Genomic DNA, 18,033 nt, shown 5'->3' on the forward strand with positions numbered 1-18,033 from the left:
CTCCCTCTCAACGGCGGGTCGGTTATGATGACTTTGGACGCTCCGATTGGTCGAAGGTTGAACGGCCGTTTTCCCTCACCTAGGGACCTAGGGAGGAGAGAGTGTTTATAACTAGGTGTTACGCGGCTGCTGAGTGTGTATTCTCTTTCAGTCATGCTAGACTGATGAACTGCAACGTTCTCATGTAGATACTGTAAATAAATCCCATGTTCCTCGTTCTCGATGAGAACAAGTCCTTCCCTTCAACAACGTCTTCAGTGTGGATGAGTTGGACGACGGCATGGGCCGGCTACCGTCTATTTCATGCCCGACCCCAACCCTTGCACACTGCACCTAAGTACGGCCGCTCCATTTGGCTTCGCACCGTACGCAGCCTTTCGAGCGCTTAGGGCGGGGAAGCCTTGGCCGTGATTCCCCTAAGGTTTCTCTCGGGAGACACACGACAAAATCACCTGCCTTCTGGTGGTTGGAGATGGGAAGGGAGGTTTGGGAGGGGGCACTTTTTTATTGCATTATCGCTCGCATTGCGAACTGCCGCGTAGGCCTCCCTGCATTCTTTTTTTTTTTTTTTTATGCGGTTGTACAAGAGCGTGAGGCGAGATGACGTGGAAAGAATGTCTAAGTGCTGGAAAGATATGGACCACTGGCGAAAGGCCAGAGTGTGTCCGCTGACAGAGGGCGCGTACGGGTCGGACACCGGCATTAAAGAAAGCGAGGAAATGGCCATACCCCACCCTCCGCTTTCAACCCTACTCTAGTGGGGTCTGCCCACGGTGTTTCTTCTTGCTTCGAGAAGACCCCTTCCCGTTATATAACGCTTAATGTGTCACCGAACGTTTTTCGGCCACGGGGAACTTCGCCTAGCAAGGGAAAAGTGTCTTGAATGGCGCCATTACCCCGTCCCGTTTGCCGCACTTTATCGCACCATGGAGGGCTCATGTGTGGGGACGTATCACCGCAACGTTATTATAATAATCTATGGATTTTTCAAGATTGGATCGTTACATTCCGATCTATGTAGACGAAGCCTGAATGTTTGTGGTGGCGAAATAGCGCCTCTTTCTCTCTACTTCTCTCTCTCATCACTAATGACAGTTTCGACTGGTCGGTCAGAGCCTTCTGGTAGCGCTAGAAGAAATTTAGGGCAGTAGATCCACTACAGTTTAATAAGGCTTCAACGCTGATAACGAAGCCTATTTATCGCTGTTACAGTCTGCTCTAGGTATAATACCCTGATCGAACGCAGTGTTACGTGGTCTCTCTAACGCCATCAATGCGCCCTGAAGTGACCAGTTTAATTTATGAAAAACACGGAAATCAGCTAGTATTTTTTTCCTCACATGGGTTGCCACGCGGCATGACGTCAGTATGAACTAGTTGTAATATCTATTTCTTAACCATTATTATATCCCGCGTTGTAGCTTGTATTTCATGTCTAAAGTACGTCTTCTTTCCGTTTTCTTCTAATTTCATGTCCGTTTCGGGAGCGAAACGCTACGTTATCGCGTTCGCCCTCGTCAGCAGCGAATCGATGCGGCCGTTTGCATTTTTTACGAGCCAATAAGCGGCTGCCGATACGTGCGGGGTCAGCATTCGGTGGGACATTTCTAGGAAGTGCTAACTCGGCGCTATGAACACGTTGGGCAATCTCGATCACGGGTCCGTAATGGCGAGTGTCTTGCAAAAGGAACGAGCAAGCGCGCAGCGTGACATGCGAAAAAAAAAAAAAAGAAACGATATCCTGCGACCTTCGGTGATGACGCAAACCGTAGCGAAATGACACGTGAAACATTCTCGATTGCATGCCGACTTACTGGGAGATTCCTCATTACTCTTTCGCTAGAGGAAAAAAAAAGAGAGAGACTGCAAGTTAGGGTTTCATTTACAGAAGTGGGAGGGGGGGGGGGGGGATCGCAGGAATCTGCTGCTTAATGGCTCTACGAAGACGTTACGACCGGACCCTCGATTCAAATGACTGTCGTGTCAATAAGATGAACAAGAAAAAAGGCCAACCAAGAAATAAAAAAAATTGCACATCCAATAAATCTGTGTAGCGTCCGTGGTTTCGGTCTTGTGTTTGGGTTCGTTTTTATTTGCTCTAGAATCGCTTCGTCAAGTAACATACAATCATGCACGAGAACAAGTTATCAGTGCTGCTCTAGTAGCTTTAACTGATCTATAATTGACATCATCGCTAAGACCGAGGACGTGGTATCATATCCAGGTCACGACGGTCGCATTTCAATGAGGGACGAAATGCATAAAACCCGCCGTGGTTGCTCAGTGGCTATGGTGTTATGCTGCTGAGCACGATGTCGCGGGATCGAATCCCGGCCACAGCCGCGGCCGCATTCCGATGGGGGCGAAATGCGAAAACACCCGTGTACTTAGATTTAGGTGCACGTTAGCGAACCCCAGCTGGTAGAAAATTCCGGAGTCCTCCACTACGGCGTGTCTCGTAATCAGAAAATGGTTTCGGCAGGTAAAACCTCATAATTAAAGAAATGCATAAAACGCCCGCGTACCGTGCATTGGGCACGTTAAGGAACCCCGGCCGGTCAAATTTAATCCGGAGTCCCCCGCTTCGGTGTGCCTCATAATCGTATCGTAGTTTTGGCACGCAAAAACCCATAATTTAACTTTATCGCGTTGTCACATAGACTGTACAAACGAAGAAAAAGACGGTGCAAGACCTCCGAGTCTGGTGGGATCTCGGTACTTTTTAAACGTTTGTTAGGGTATGTTCCCCCCGAAATTTAGCATCCTTACAGCCTGCAAAACTGATCTACGGACCTTGCACGGGACAGAGTTTGTGATATACCAAATTCTTTTATTTTTTCATTTCGTGATGCTGCAGCTTATGTATGAAGTCAGTATGCTGCGAAGGAACTTCCGGCGGACTGCATGCACTCGTTGGACGCATGTGGGCTTACCTGGACTATGTGTGACTTTGTGCGATCTTATCTCTGCAGTGTAATATTCTTAGTCTTGTTCTCCGTGCACTAATGAAAAAAGAAAAACAATTGAAGAAGTTGCTATAGGACGCCCGGCACATTGTCATAGTAGCACGTGATCCATCGCCAGTAACGTTGATGGGCAAAGCCTCGTTCTAATTCGCCGTAAGGTGCGGGCGAAACTGAGAATGTGGCCTCAGTTTTGACGACGCCATGATGGCGACGACGACGCAGCGGTAAATGGCCGGACGGACCAGCAAACTAATTTTCGAAAATGTTTTTAACTGCTGTCTCTGTAAGAGAGCAGAAAGCGGCTAATTGGGAAGGTGCACGTGTGATTAGGAGTGCGCAAATGTTCGATATTTTCGAATAACTAATCGAACGTTGCCCTGTTTGATTCGGTCTTAGAATGGAATGGTCACTATTCGTGAGTACCAATAGTTATTGAATAGATTTGCCATGTGTGGCATCGCCATCGTTGCGCGATCAAGCATACAATTGGAGCAGAAGTATACGTTTCAAAAGTGCGACGTCATCACGACGAGCTTATAGTAGACATAAAACACGAGATGTTACACAGTGAAGCGCGCTAGGCCACTTAGAGAGCCAGATATATTTTGTCGGCAAAACCAGTGCATTCTCCAGGGAATGCTGACGGTACGAACAAACGGCTTATTTGCTCCTAACGCTCCATTCGTGCGTTTAATAAACAATGATTCACGGCGTACAGTGTAATGACGGAAACTTGCTAACGTTGTGAACACACTATCATGGTGAAGATCGTTTTACATTAACGGTGAAAACGGAAGTTCATTATTCGAGAATTACTCCAAAAAGTATTCGATATATTCCAGATGACGGCCATATCGAGACAGAAATTAAACGTTTTCGCTCGTCTCTCCTCGTTTCCAGACCATATGGAGCACGATGCCGCGTCGTCGAGCTCCGTGCACCGTCTCGTGCTGGTGGTCGCGACCATGCTGGTGCTGACGCATTCGTGGCCCGTGGCCCGGGCCGTGAGCGCGGAGAGCCAGTGCGACCCGCCGGGCGTGTGGCAGACGGGCGAGGCGCTGGACGAGACCGCCTCGAGGGCTTCCGGCGCCAACGTCAGCCTGATCGAGCCGACCAGGTCCGGGAAGCTGCAGGAGTGCGTGGACCGATGCTGCAAGAGAGGTATATACGCGCGTAGAAAGAACGGGAGACGGAGGGACGAGAATCGCTCGTATACGTGCATGTCTCTGAAGCGTGTACGGCTTAGGCTCGGCCATGGTGAAATAGCTCTGATCATTTTCCCGGAGTTTAGGTGGAAGACATTGTATCGCGGGGACAATTATTTGACAGCGCCGAGTACGTGTACAGCTTTGCAAAATTATACGGGCTGATCCGTACCTTCACCGTCTGTGTGTGTGTATATATATATATATACACAGACGGTGAAGGTGAGGATATATATATATATATATATATATATATATATATATATATATATATATATATATAGCTCAAAGATATATCTGTTGTCTTCCCGTTACTGTTGCTTCTAGAAGTATACGAACTACCCAAGCGCGCTTAATTTTTTATTTAATCGCATGCGTAGATTTGTGTGCTCTCTCTGTCTTTCTTTCTTATTTCATTTTTCTACTGCTCACTGCTTCGTGCCGTAAGTGACGAACAGCGACAACGAAGAGAGACTAGTTCGCAGTGCGCGCACGTAGTGAGAACGACGCTTACACGGTCGTACATGGTCATAACGGCAACCAGTAGCGAGTAGTTGAATTGGCGAAGGATTCCTAACGCACATAATCATTCGAGCATCGCTTTACACCTTTTGACTGCGCGAAAAGACGAGGACACAACAAAGAAGCACCACACCACGAGCGCGGTACTGCCAACTGTTCATTTTTTGGTATGCAAGCAACGTACATACATTGCATTGAGGAACCTGTACACGTGTCCGCATTGTCACTCTCACTATGTGCCGATAAACATAAAAACGTAAAAGTTATCTGCTGGGTAACGGCGTACATCGCGTACGTCGTCAGAAGGCCGCACGAGAACAATAGGGGACGCAAGCGGCTTGCGCACGCAATAAGTAGGGGCCACGATGCAGCGCATGCGCAGACCCCCTACGTCTGGGTCTGCGTATGCGCAGTGCCGTCGCCCCTAGTTCTTACGTACGCAACTCGCTTGCGTTCCCTAACCTGAAACTCTCCAATGAAACAAAAAACTGTGCGTCATGTTGCAGGCAGTGCTTTTGGCGGTTTGCCGTCGCGTATGATTAGTTGTCGTGTGTGTTGTTCGAAAGTTCAGACAGCGGCCTCTCCGGCTGTAAAAAATTACTGCGCTCAAAAAAAAAAAAAAAAAGGCCTAACGTTGCTGCAGGATGGTATGCATTTAGATAAAGGTTGGCGTGTCACTACGCGATGGGTGAAAAGCTTGACGACAGGACACGGCAGGAGCGACAGGTGCCTGCACTCCGTGCCGGTGTGCTCAAGACATCCCGCGATGCGAGGCCACGCCGTGAAATTTGCGAAACCCGCGTTCTTCGTACACGCGGATGTCCACACGCCCGCCGCCATGACCATGAGTGGCGCTGGTTAACACTCCCAGGGTCAGATTTCCTACGCACGCGGAAATACCCGAGAATGGGCACGTGGAAACCGCCGCCGCCGTATCGTAGTGGAGCATTCCACCGGTACAGTGCGCGATATCTGCAAGGAAGTGACCTGTGTAACGGAGGGTTTAGGATACCCCGGCTAATTGCGCTTGGTGTTCGACTCCGGCACTTTCCCACCAGCAACCGTGTCGTTCCCGTTAAACAAATGCGTTGTCTCTGAACTCCCCACCACGCCATTTTCTTTAGGCTGTTCCGACTATCATATTGCACTAAAGGGTACATAGGAAAGACGAAATTCTCTTATCTCGCGCAAATATTTGGTGTTTCTTCTTTGGGCTTAAAATATATGTTCAGAAAAACCGCATAGGTGCTGTGAGCAACGTTGATGGTCAAATGTATAGTGTACTGCAACCCCGCCTAGCGTTTGCGTATATATATATATATATATATTGTTTTCGACATTTTATCCATAAAATATCTTGGATTCATTGTTCTGCTGTTGCACAGCCGCTAACTCTAATGTTAGGCGAAATAACACAATCACATACGAGTTCTAAAGGGGAAGTTTATTGCATATATATATATATATATATATATATATATATATATATATATATATATATATATATATATATATATATATATATATATATATATATATATATTCAGTATACTCACGCCATCGTTTTTTTTTCTCTGCATTTTTGCAGATGATTGCAGCGTTGCTACTGTCAAGGTTCAAGACAAAGGCACCGTACTTTGCGCCTTGTTTAACTGCAACCCACCTGAAAAGTGTATCTTCAAGAAGTCCGCCAGGCTGCTTAGCCTGGACCGTACGGCGACGGCCTTCCTGAGGCGGGTCGTCGCCGGCTGGCCCAAGTACAGTAACATCGAAGTACACACGGGAAATATCTCCTCCACTAACGCCACGCCGATTTCGTCGTCGACTTCACCTACTCCCGATACGACGTTACCCGTCGTAGCTGAAGCGACGACAGCCAACGTCACTATGGCAGCCAGCGGCGATAAGTCGACGACGACTTCCACGTCCGCTCCAAAGCTCAACACGGAAGATAGTGACGCAAACAGCCCGATGGTGACGACGGATGACGTCACTACAGCGTCCGGTTTGAACGCTTCAACTTCAACCTCTACGACGCACCAACCTTTAGGTCTTGGCAGCATCTTAGACCTATTAAACCACGTGGCCGAGTCTAGGACTCACTCCGAACTTCACGAAGAAGCAACCTCGTCTACAGATAGTGCCAATCACGTTTCTAGCACGTCACTGTCGCCCTCAGGTACAGCATCAACGACAGAATCGTTCTACAGATCGTCCTCTACCACGCCTGCCGACGACGATATGTCTCCGCCTCCGTTTTCCGATATGCCGGAAGTGTCGTCGTCAACTGAAGGGACGACCAGTACCACTACGACAGTGTCGTCTGCTCTTGAGGCTTCCATGAAGAAAATCCTTCCCACGAAGATGTTCGACGGCGACTCGTGGTGGTCCCCGTTGTCGGCTCCCGTGAAAGCCTCGAACCCGTCAACAAACGCATCCAGCGTCCCTACCCAGAGCCCGAACGCGACAGAGAAGGCGACCGACGCGGTCAAGTCCGGCGACATCAGGGGACCCATACAGATCTTCGCCCCGACGACGTTGAACGTCGACCTGATGCCCAAGGCATCGCCTTCGATCAGCCTAGTGATAGGCCTGTGTCTCGGCCTGCTCCTTATCTTTGTCGTTATGGGCCTTATCGGCCGAAGGATTCTAGACGTGTGGCAGAGGAGGCACTATTCCAAGATGGACTTCCTCGTCGATGGCATGTACCACGTGACGTGAGTCGCGGATGTGTAGTTGGAACTTTAGCGCGCCACGAACAAAGTTTCTGGTGCTTCGTGCTAGCGCTAGCCGATGGTCGCCAGCATGCTAAATTTCCACGTGAAAAGAAAGTGTCGTCGGCGTGAAGAACCGCTAAAAGCTTCCAGAAACGTCAGTTCCCTGGTGCAATGCGAAGGCGTCTTTCTTGCCTCTTTTTGACACACAGATAAATGTATACAACCAAAACATAGTTTTGTTGTTCCACTAGCCAAAGTAACTCACCGCCCTAATTTATAAAAACTGGCAAGCTCTGTCTACACAATACAATTCTCACCTTATTTAAAATGCGCCCTGTTGGCAAAGGAAATACACACTGTGATATCAGTGAAAAAGTCAAGGCAACATCGTGGTTTACGTACTATTCCCCCTTTTATCTGACGCCATAAAAGGCTGCGTTTCTAGGGGCTTTCTGCAGTTTTCAACAAGACGTTTTTGTTGTCGTTGTTGTTGTTGCTTGTTGCATGTGGCGACCATCGGCTAGGCTCTCGATCAAATTTTGTACAGACGTGAACTGTTGGGTAGCAGATATGTTCGATACGGCGTTGGTGACCGCATGCCACAGTGAGAGGACTGTCTTTGTTCCTGTCGGTTGATTGCTTGCGAAACTTCTTGCTTGCTATTTCTCGCGTGCGTTCCTCCTCATCAGGATCAAAACACCACATCACAGACAGCTTGCTGGCGAGGCTGATCCAACTCACATTCTCTACTCAGACTGATTCTGCTTCAGCCATGTAAGATATTACAGGAAAAGAGAACAGTATAAATGAAAAATAGGGAGGTTCACGAGCACTGAAGGCATCTGGCTATCCTGCATTGGAGAAAGGAGAGGGAAAGAGTAAAGAAGAGGAGGGAGTTGAGAGTCGGTGTGCAATTGAGTCAACGACTTACTGGAATTGTCAGTGCTGTGTGACAGACGGTCCTCACAGTCCGGTTGGCTTCAGGAACCGCCGCAGCGCTTTTGTGGCCTTCTGCAACTGTGATGGGTGAGACCGTGGTCTCAAGACCATGGTCAGTACGAAAGGTCTTCCGGCCTAACTGGTATATAGTGGTGCGGATGGCCTTTAAAGGACATTTAGTGGCATAGAAGGTGCTTTAGAGTTTCTTCGCAACAATGTATTGCGATTGGCGCTATTGGTTCATTCCTATCAAGAATGAAAATGCATCGGTGAATGCAATCTCCAAGCATCGCTAAAGTAGTGTTTCTTGCCTTCGGGGAATATCAGGTAGCGGGTTCAGTTGCGGAGAAAGGTAGAGCAAACTTAAACTATGGCGAGTCAAATCGGGAGTGTGCCATTTCTATAATGTGAGATGTGCTAACAGTTGCTTTATTGCTATGTTGTGTCAGCTTTTGATGAAGATAGAGAAACATTATGTTCTCGCTCAAGTGCTGGCCTTGGCTTTTCAAAGTACTTAATATTGAGAATTACAGTATAATGCTTGTGCTGCTTTCTTATCGCAAAAAAGGTCAGTATGACCGATATGTCGAAAACCCCTTAGTAAGCCCAATATTTGCAAAAAAAAACTGTGTATATGGTTTATAACTGAAACACACCGAAGAAAATGACGTTCTCAGGCAGCTCTATCCAATATATGACATATATATGGATACATGTCATATATCCAACTTCATTCGCAAAAGGCACGTCGTGGTCAAGAAAGGTAAAGCTTATCAAATAGATGCACAGGAGTACAAGAAGAGTGGGGTTCATATCTGTCGCAGGACAATAGACACTTGTTATTTCCAACAGAGATAATAGTAATCATGTGTAGCGGTATTCATTAAGCGGACCTTTATCACACTTGGACCGTGACGATAAAGAAAAAGAGCTCTTATCCTACATATCCTTCCCTTCCAATAATGTAAACATATCAGGTCGCACGGAATAACACACCGTCAAGACCATTGCATACGTGGGATATGCATCACGTGAAAATGTTTGATAAGAATGACTATAAAGGCTGCGTTTGCAAGAAATTAAATAACAGTGCTCTTCTTTTTCTTAGTTTTTTATAGGTTGAACTTGCTTCCATGTCGCGTGTGTTAAAAACAAAAGGCGAAGCATGAGTAGCGTTCGTTGTAGGCTCCGGGAAATTGGGACTGTGCACTTTCGAATCGCTCAGTGAGATATTTAAGGGTTATATTCGAGCGTGAAGCAACATTAATTTTTTCCTTCAATTTTTTTCTTGCATTTTAACAGCGTGTTTTGATGTCTTCGCTAACGATCTACTTATGTGTGGGTGGTGGGTGAAAGCGACGCTGCTATGAAGGAAGTACGATCTGGCACGTTTTACATCAGAGAGTTTTAGCATAGCGTTACCAGCTTGCGGTTACCAATACAGGGTGTCATGACTTCCCATGCGCGGAGTTTACCGGTATGGCACGCGCCCCAGTTACTGTGATTGCGTAAGAACGTGCACGGGCTCATGCAGGCGGCCTATTTGCTCTCCGCCGTAAAAGCGAAGAATAAACAGTACGATGAGCCATCGCTATGTCTCATCTCGCGCCGAGCATAACGTATAGGCGATGTTTTGTCGTAATTAATATTGAGATCAATGGTGGGTTTCGAGGCCGCCAGGCCTAGAGAGGTGGCAACAAGGTGGGAAAAGTGTATCGATTTCCGCCTAGCAGATGGCGCCACAGCAGTTAGCGTTGGTCCACGCTGTGCAAGGTGAGCGACGTTGACGAACGGTTTCGCTGCCAACCGCATGAAGCAAAACGTGTGAAGCAACCGCAAAACGTGTGAAGTTGGATCGATACGGCAACAGTGCCACATGTTGGTCACGCGGCACCAAATAGCGCACGGAGACAAAGTCTGTCAGAATTTCAGCTGAGAAAGCCGCCCAGTGGTTTCTCTCGGCGATTTCAGCTGATTTTCAAAGGCACTTTCAGTAGTTCGTTCAGTAAGTTATTGCGATCAATTTTGATTCGGGCTCGCGTACCTTATGAAGACGGTGGCGCCACGAGCGGGTTGCGAAGGCTAAACTGAAGGGGCTGTTTTTTCAATTGCTGACGCAATCCTAAGATTTATGTTGCGGATGACTGAGCTGAATTAGATGGTATATACGAGGCGTAGCATGAAATTCTTCCATCATCCAACATCCGTTTTATTTTCACTCTGGAGTCATAGGTGTGTTTACGCGCTCTCTCTCTCTCTCTCTTTCTGCAATACCTTGCAGCGGAGATGTCTGCGATGCGAATGAAAGATCGGGGCACAAGTGCCTTGTAAGCACGAGCACGTCATTGTCATTTCACCTCCTCTGTGTGGAGCCTCCACAGCGCAGGAACACATTGTCGCAAGTCTTCCTCTTCTCGCCCAAGCATGCAAGTAAAAGAGTCATGATAGGGTCCAACTTTCGTACTTTCAAGTCCTAGCTTTCGCGGGCCGCGTCGTATCCTGCCTTCCTGGTGTCCATGGAATCATACCGCGGCACGCTGCTTACCGATTGTGACGTGCGTGTACGTGCGAGAGAGAAAAAAAAAACGAAGGAATACTTCGTTTCGTTGGTGATGCGCATCGCTTCTCTTTCCTTAAAATGCGACCTTAATTCTGCGGTCGTCATTCGCTATGGGGGCCAAGCAAGCGTCGACGAGAGAACCTAGTTTGATCAAGAACGAACTTCTGTTTGTCTGCTCCTGTTTCCTGGCTAAAACGCTGCGTGCAAAGATATGGCAGGGTTATACCGAATGCTAATCGCAGGAACCGCCAATCGGGGTACGCCCCTAGCAAAGACAGGACCAATCCACATCCGTTAATTCCTTCGCAGGAACATTACGGGACGTCTTCTCTGAACTGCCAGATGCAGGTTTGCTGAAAACGTTGGAATCTTCTTAGTACGAAAGTGGTACGCGAGTTTTGTTGCCGAAACTGCGCACATTTGTGGAAACTAGATCTTGCATCAACCAACAAGCAGCCGAGCCTGCAAGGGCTTGTTCGTATGCACTGCAGGGCAGCCCAAAACCTACCAAGTAGAACTTGTTGGTGGGCAATTTGGTATATCCTAATGAGTGCCTGAAGGATGCAAACACATGCACATGCAATGTTTAGTTCCCTTTGTGTGTCTTCTATTTGTTTTTTCACAATACATTGCACGTGCGTGTGCTTGCGCCCTTCACTGCAGGCCGCCATCAAAACCTACCGAATTCGCGGTTTTGTTAAGGCAGAAAAAAAAAAAGAGGCATAAATAAAGCACAGCAGAAATTGACATTTGAAGTCAGGTATGGTGAAATGTGTTCAGTACCTTCTCTGCGAACCTGCACGTTACTTTGTTGTCTAATGGTCGAAGATAAACAATCGCACGATGTCCCGATGGATATTTCGAACGGTAGTACAGAACGAATTTCTCTTAGAATTTCTTAGGCAGGCTTACTATTCAGTATTTCACAGCCTGTGCTGTCACGCATGTCTCTTATTTGAATGTTCTTCGGGGCTTTTCCGTGCTTTCATATTGTTAAAACACCTAACTAAATGACAAATACTCGCTTCTCAGTAAATTAAGTATTAGATCAAAACGCTTAATTAAATTGTGCCGTATGATTGCTATAGCAATTGAGTATGTAAAATTTGATCACATTATACTTGTTCATTGTGAAATGTCCTAAGACTAGTGACCTAATTGATAAAGGGAAAGTCAGACATTAACCCGTTCGTAGCAATTGCTAGAAAGGAAACTCATACGGGCTCCTCAAAAGAAAAGCCTCGCAGTTGAAGAAAAATTCGTCCTGGTCCGGGACTCGAAGCCGTGACCACCGCCTTTCCGGGGCAGCCGCTCTACCATCTGAGCTAACCAGGTGGCTAGCAGATGGCAGGGCTTTATTAATTACTTCTCTCCACCTTGCGGGTTTCCGCAGAACTTTTACGTCAATGACTAGTGACGTAATTGCTTGGCCACTTGTTTCTTACACACTTCCGCAATTATACTGCCAACAGTGGTGATTTATCACCTGTTGGGTGTGGGCCAGTTAAGAAACATTTGTTTCGTGAAAACAGGTATGCGGATTCAGTCACTCAGTGGTTGGGACGAACTCTGGCTACCACTGTCAAAGAAACGCTTCATACACATTTTTTTTTTCCTGGTTAGAGCCGGGTATATTTTAAACTCTAAAGTTTTGGTGGCTCAAGGCAAGCCATTTGTGGTTATGCTTGTGGCGTGTTGTTGCTCTGTTTAGGGATTGAAGCTTTCCTTATCATTTACTTTTGTGTGCGCGTTGGACAAAGCATGCGGTAGATGTCTCGCTTTTTTCGCCTTAGTGCGCAGTGTTACTCTGACTCTTGCTTTTGTGGTCACACTGTTTTGCGACGTATGAATAAGCGCGCTGTTTCCTTTCTGTACATGAGTAAAATCAAAACTCTTCGTTGTTGCGAGGTTTAATATCTGCAGATTTTTTTTGTTATTTGTAGGTGTCGGTGATGAATTACAATAGTGCGCAGTGTTACTCTGACTCTTGCTTTTGTGGTCACACTGTTTTGCGACGTATGAATAAGCGCGCTGTTTCCTTTCTGTACATGAGTGAGTAAAATCAAAACTCTTCGTTGTTGCGAGGTTTAATATCTGCAGATTTTTTTTGTTATTTGTAGGTGTCGGTGATGAATTACAATCATTCTCAAGAGTGGTTAATGGCGGTGATACTGCTATTGCAGTAATATTCCCTGTGATGGAATGTGTTTACGCAGCTTGTTGATAAATTAAAAGAAAGGAAAACTTGCTTGCAGCGTTATTCCCTCTTATTCTTCCAGTATCGCGCCTTATCGTAAGGTTTAGTCATGACACAGTACTTCGCGGGATACGTCAATATAGCCGAAAGGTGAGTGAATGGCATTGGATAAATCGCATGCCTATTTCTTCAGATGGCATCCATGAAATCACCGCGCTTTTATTCCGAGCTTCGCATAATGGCGCCCTTCTTTGTAAAAGCTAGGGTTCGAGCAAGAAAATGGATGGTTTGGGAATGGGGTATAGGGACCCGGCATGGTGAACACACTCGATGCACACGTGACATGAGCTGGGAGAGAGTCCCGTATGAAGGGGCAGCGTTCAGTGCTCATCCCAGTACGAACATGAATGCAGCGGCATCATCTCGTCGCTGTGCTTGCATTTAAACGCGCGTCTGAAGCGCTCGCTACTGCCCAGGTGCGCGTTCACCAGAATGCGGGCAGGAATGCCCATCCTGTGCTTGACCTTGTAACGCTCGGCGCCCCGCGGTTCGCACATTCCCATCGTGTACACAATGTAGAAGAGCATGTCGGCCGTGAACTCCGGTTCTATACGCAGCCCGTCGGAGTGGTACTTGGACACTTTCTCCTTGTAGAACCTGTGCAGCGGGTCGAGCAACGCGCCCTGAGCAATGAACTCTTCGAAGAAGGCCTGCTGGTTGCTGTTTATGAGCATGTCCTTCAGCGAGAGGGCGTACAGGTCTCGGTAGCAGGACCTGATCTTCACCAGCTTGGCGTCGTCGGTCGGCGACCACCAGTGAGTGCTGACCGTGGAGTCGCGAATGAACGTCTGCGTACCCCGGCCATCGATGACGGCGAGCATCGCCTTCAGAATGGGCGCGCCGATCAATGGCACAATGAGTAGCGGGTCGTCGAACTCATGCATCTTGTTGATGAGCCCGAACATAGCCGGCGGCAAGTACAGCGTGTGGGTCTCGGCTATGTACTTGGGCTCGGTCGAGAACACCGACCCCGGGAAGAAGTCGCCCCCGTAGCCGGGGTCGCGACCGTGCACCTCTTCGAGAAGGCTAGCCACTTGCCGCGGCTTGTTGAAGTGCTTCTCGTTCCTGGCGTACGTGAGCTCGTCGTGAGGCGTGGCCCCGAGCAGATCTACCTTCAGAGTCCTGAGCCGCTTCAACGCGTCTCTCCGACTGTCGGTCTCGGTGAACCAGACGCGGACGTACTTCTTGAGACTCTTCTTGAGGTCGGCGATCATGTTATCTATCACTCGAGCTTTGGGCTTCTCCGGAGACCACTCTGTGACTCCCAGAGCCTTCAGCGCTAGGAGCCGCATCCCGTGTCGGTAAGCCTTTTCGGTGAGGCTTAGACAGCCCTGGACTTGCATGGGAACGCCAGTCACCGTCTGCTCGAGACCAAGGGGCGTCAGGAACGACATGTTTTGGATGAGCGGCGCGATCTGGGTGAGAGTCGAGTAGATGATCAGGTTGGCCACATCGAGCGCTGACGTCGCGTTTCGCAGCACGGACATGAGGTTCATGAGGTACTTGTGGTCCAGGACTCGGATTTCGCGCCGGTTTTCGACCAGAGCCATCACGAGCGGGTCCCAGAATTTGTCGCCGGTGAGGAGGTTCTCCGTCTCCACGGCGCGGTCGGCGAGGGTAACGAAATCTCGTGAGACGATGCGGGCCAGTGCGAGTTCCAGCTTCACGATGGCTTGCGGTAAGCCACCAGCTCGCCGGCCTTGAAGTGCCGCTCGCAGTACTTTTTTGTAGTCTTCTTCCTTGGCCATCGGGTAGAGGTATTGGAATCTGCAGCATGCGCACAGAATAGTGTAAAGGTACGTGACTTTTTGAGATATTGGGCTGAGATACTTTTTCAAACAGGTGCCGTGAAAAGAGAGATAGTAAACAAAAACAATTCTGGGGTCTTACGTGCCGAAACCACGATCTGGTTATGAGGCACACCGTAGTGGAGGAGTACGGATTAATTTTATAACCTGGAGTTCTTTAACTTGCTCATAAATTGACGTGGACGAGTGTTCTCGCATTTCGCCCCCGTTGAAATACGGCCGCCGCCACTGAGTTACCGCGGTTGTGGGAGAGTAAGCCATATTTGAACGCCATTGTGCGCTTCGTTCTAGTTGTCGCCAGCGGAACCGAGGCGTAACTCTCCTTCTATTCCGGGCACGCCCGTTTTATGAGAGTTGCGTAGAATCGACCTCATCCTCGGTGGTCCTTAAGGCGTCGGGTGTGCCAGTTATCGAGCTACTGATGTGGAACGCACGAGACTGCGGTAAGCAGCAGCTATAATCAAGTGTGAAGTGGTTTAGAAGCCTCTGAAAAAAAAAAAAAAATCTGCGGATCCCACGCGCTGTGGGAATCGGTTTAGGCGAAGCTTGCATTGGTGCTTGTGTAGAACGATGTTCCTGTTTGGCGACCATTTGCAAGCAGAGACCACGCGACCCAGCTGGACGCACTTCCGCAGGAAACTGCCTCGCCCAACACGAACTCGTTGCGATGCACATGCCATGCTTGACGACGACAGAACGACCACGACGGCTTGAAGATGACTATATGACGGCGACGCATGGACGATGGCATGATGACACTGGAATCAATACAGCAAATGAACACGATAAAATGACCCCGACGCCAAGACGTGGATGCATTGATTGCCGTGATATGATGACGACGGATTGATGACAACGATGTCATGACGACCATGTGATAACGACGACGTTATGATGGAAGGATGACGATGCTAAAATGATTCCAATGGTACGACGAAGATGGCATGACCAAAATGGTATGGCGATGTATTCTAGACACATAATAAACCAACATACCTGCTTTTTGTGTGCCATTGAGTACGAACCTGGTAATGCCAGAATAACAATAAACGCACGCAAGTAAAGTAAGGAGCTCGTGACACTGTTATAGTTAATGCAACAGAACTATACTTTTCATGGATGGACTAAACTAGCGCTGCTATTCCCTTTATCTATGAGTGTGCATTCTGTTGAGTGCAGAGCTGGGGAAGCTCGGTGCGGACACGACCTCTACCTTCGATTCAGGCGCAAAATAGCTGTATCCTTGCTGCGTATTTTGCTATATGCAGACAATAAATTAGCCCATGAGAGCAGCTCAGCCGCGAGTGTCTATCCCGAATATACGAAGAGCTTCAACGCGCTCGATCGCCTATCTATCTACGCGTCATTCACGAACAAGAAATCGATTTAGGGTGCATAAATATCGGGATAGTAAACGCTTGCTTGTAGCTTCCGAAAAACTTTCATATTACCTCGCCAGAGGCAGAACAGGCGAGTCCACGTAGAGCGTGTCGTTCCTTAGCGTAGAGCGCAAATCCCCGACGTACGTCTTCAGCAGCGGCGTCGCCCGAAAGAACTTCGCCACGTACGCCACCAGTTTGGGCAGCGTGCTGACCGACGTTATCTTCTCCAGGGGCCAGATGGGAAATCGCGGCCTGATGCTACTCAGCGTGCGCGGCGTCTTGGGCTGCAGACAGTCCGTGAAAAACGCTGCCGCGTTGCGCTCCCACGGCATGGCGGACACCTTCTTCCTCAGGTAGGCGGCCAGCTCGTTCATGAGGCTCGCCACCGCCTGCGTCCGAAAGTCCAGCGAGTCCTGCTGGTCCCTTCGCTCGCCTTCTGCGGCCGCCGCCGCCTGCGGCGGCGACGACGACGTGAACCACTTGGCCGAGCAGACGTGCGAGTAGAAGTCGTGGCAAGGCTTGATGGTCCAGTCCAGCTTGGACGTCAGGTACCGGCTCAGCCAGCGGCACTGCGGCCGGCCGCACTCGCTCCGCCGGCGTCGCTCCCCGCTGCCTTCGTCGGCGATCTCCCTCCACGAGTCGTAGTTGTTGACGAACACCGAGTCCGGGGCGTCCTGCCGAGCCCGCATGGCTCCGTGCTCCGCCTCCGAGGCGTCGCCTTCGCCTTCCTCCTTGCCGCTCGCGTGCGGGCTCCGTCGCCGGCTGTGCCGCCGCTTCTTGTGTCTCTTGTGCCTCTTGGCGACGGCGCCGCGCTTCTCGGAGCCCTTCTTGCGGTGCGTGGCCGCGGGGGTCCGGGACGGCGGCGCGGCGTTGGAAACCGGCGCCACGTGCGCAGACGCCATCGCGTCTCGGAGCGGGGGGTACGCCGGGGAGTCGACCTCCACTCCTCCGGGCGTCGTGAATCGCGACGCCACGACGTTGAAGAGCGCCATGCTCAAGACGATGCTGATCGTGATGCCAGCCATGAAGATGAGCACCGAGCGCAGGCTGACGTAGACGACATTGCTGTCGTCGGCCGTCTTGAAGGTGCTGTCGCTTCGCGGCCGTTTGGCGAACGAGATTGTATTAGCCGGCCTGTCAACCACCATCTTGCCGCCGCCGCCGCCCGCCGTCCGGCTGTCGCGGCGATGGCGATGGTCGTGGCGGAGGTGAGAGTGCTCCGCGAAGCGACAGAAAATTGAGCGACAAGCCCCGGAAAGCGACTTGATCGTCAAGCATGTGGGAACCAATATGAGTGTAAACAGGTGAGTAAACAAATACGAGAATCAAAGGTCCGCACGTAACCCGAAAGAACTGTCTTCACTGCGACGAAACAGTAGTCTGATAGTGATGATTCTCAACTCTGGCTCGTACCCGTTTCGGGGGGCAGGCCAATAACAATGTTGTGCGTATCAACGTTGCCCAAGAACGGGTGTTACGCTTGGGTGAAACGTTCGACCAACAATTACCCCAATAAAGAAATGTTGTTCATAAACTATTAACGGTTATCGCTAATGTGAGCGAATGTCAAAGTTTCCTGAAAGCCATTCGCTTTACTAAAGGAATTATGCGCTTGAAGGCGCTTACATCTTGCACATTTAGCTAACGTTCGCCGCTTCATTGCGGAATTCTGTGGAG

The 18,033-nt window shown here is 49.2% G+C and overlaps 2 protein-coding genes across 3 annotated transcripts in view; one reads left to right on the forward strand and one right to left on the reverse strand.

Moving 5' to 3' along the window:
• LOC126543782 (uncharacterized) overlaps positions 1-13,157 on the forward strand; it is a 58,868-nt gene extending 45,711 nt beyond the window's left edge. For both annotated transcript variants that reach the window (XM_050190907.3, XM_055062369.2), the window contains exons 2-3: positions 3,867-4,127; positions 6,282-13,157. In XM_050190907.3, the coding sequence (XP_050046864.2) occupies positions 3,872-4,127; positions 6,282-7,414 (1,389 nt within the window). In that variant the 5' untranslated portion in view covers positions 3,867-3,871 and the 3' untranslated portion in view covers positions 7,415-13,157. The remainder of the gene's footprint in view (positions 1-3,866; positions 4,128-6,281) is intronic.
• LOC126543779 (endothelin-converting enzyme 1-like) lies at positions 12,676-17,823 on the reverse strand. The gene is made up of 2 exons (XM_050190891.3): positions 16,426-17,823; positions 12,676-14,933 (listed from the first exon to the last, which is right to left on the reverse strand). Exons 1-2 carry the CDS (start codon positions 17,502-17,504, stop codon positions 13,487-13,489), a joined length of 2,526 nt encoding a protein of 841 aa, XP_050046848.2. The 5' UTR covers positions 17,505-17,823; the 3' UTR covers positions 12,676-13,486.
• Between the last annotated feature and the right edge of the window lie 210 nt (positions 17,824-18,033).

Source organism: Dermacentor andersoni, chromosome 10 (assembly GCF_023375885.2).
Source record: "Dermacentor andersoni chromosome 10, qqDerAnde1_hic_scaffold, whole genome shotgun sequence".
NCBI classification, from domain to species: domain Eukaryota; kingdom Metazoa; phylum Arthropoda; class Arachnida; order Ixodida; family Ixodidae; genus Dermacentor; species Dermacentor andersoni.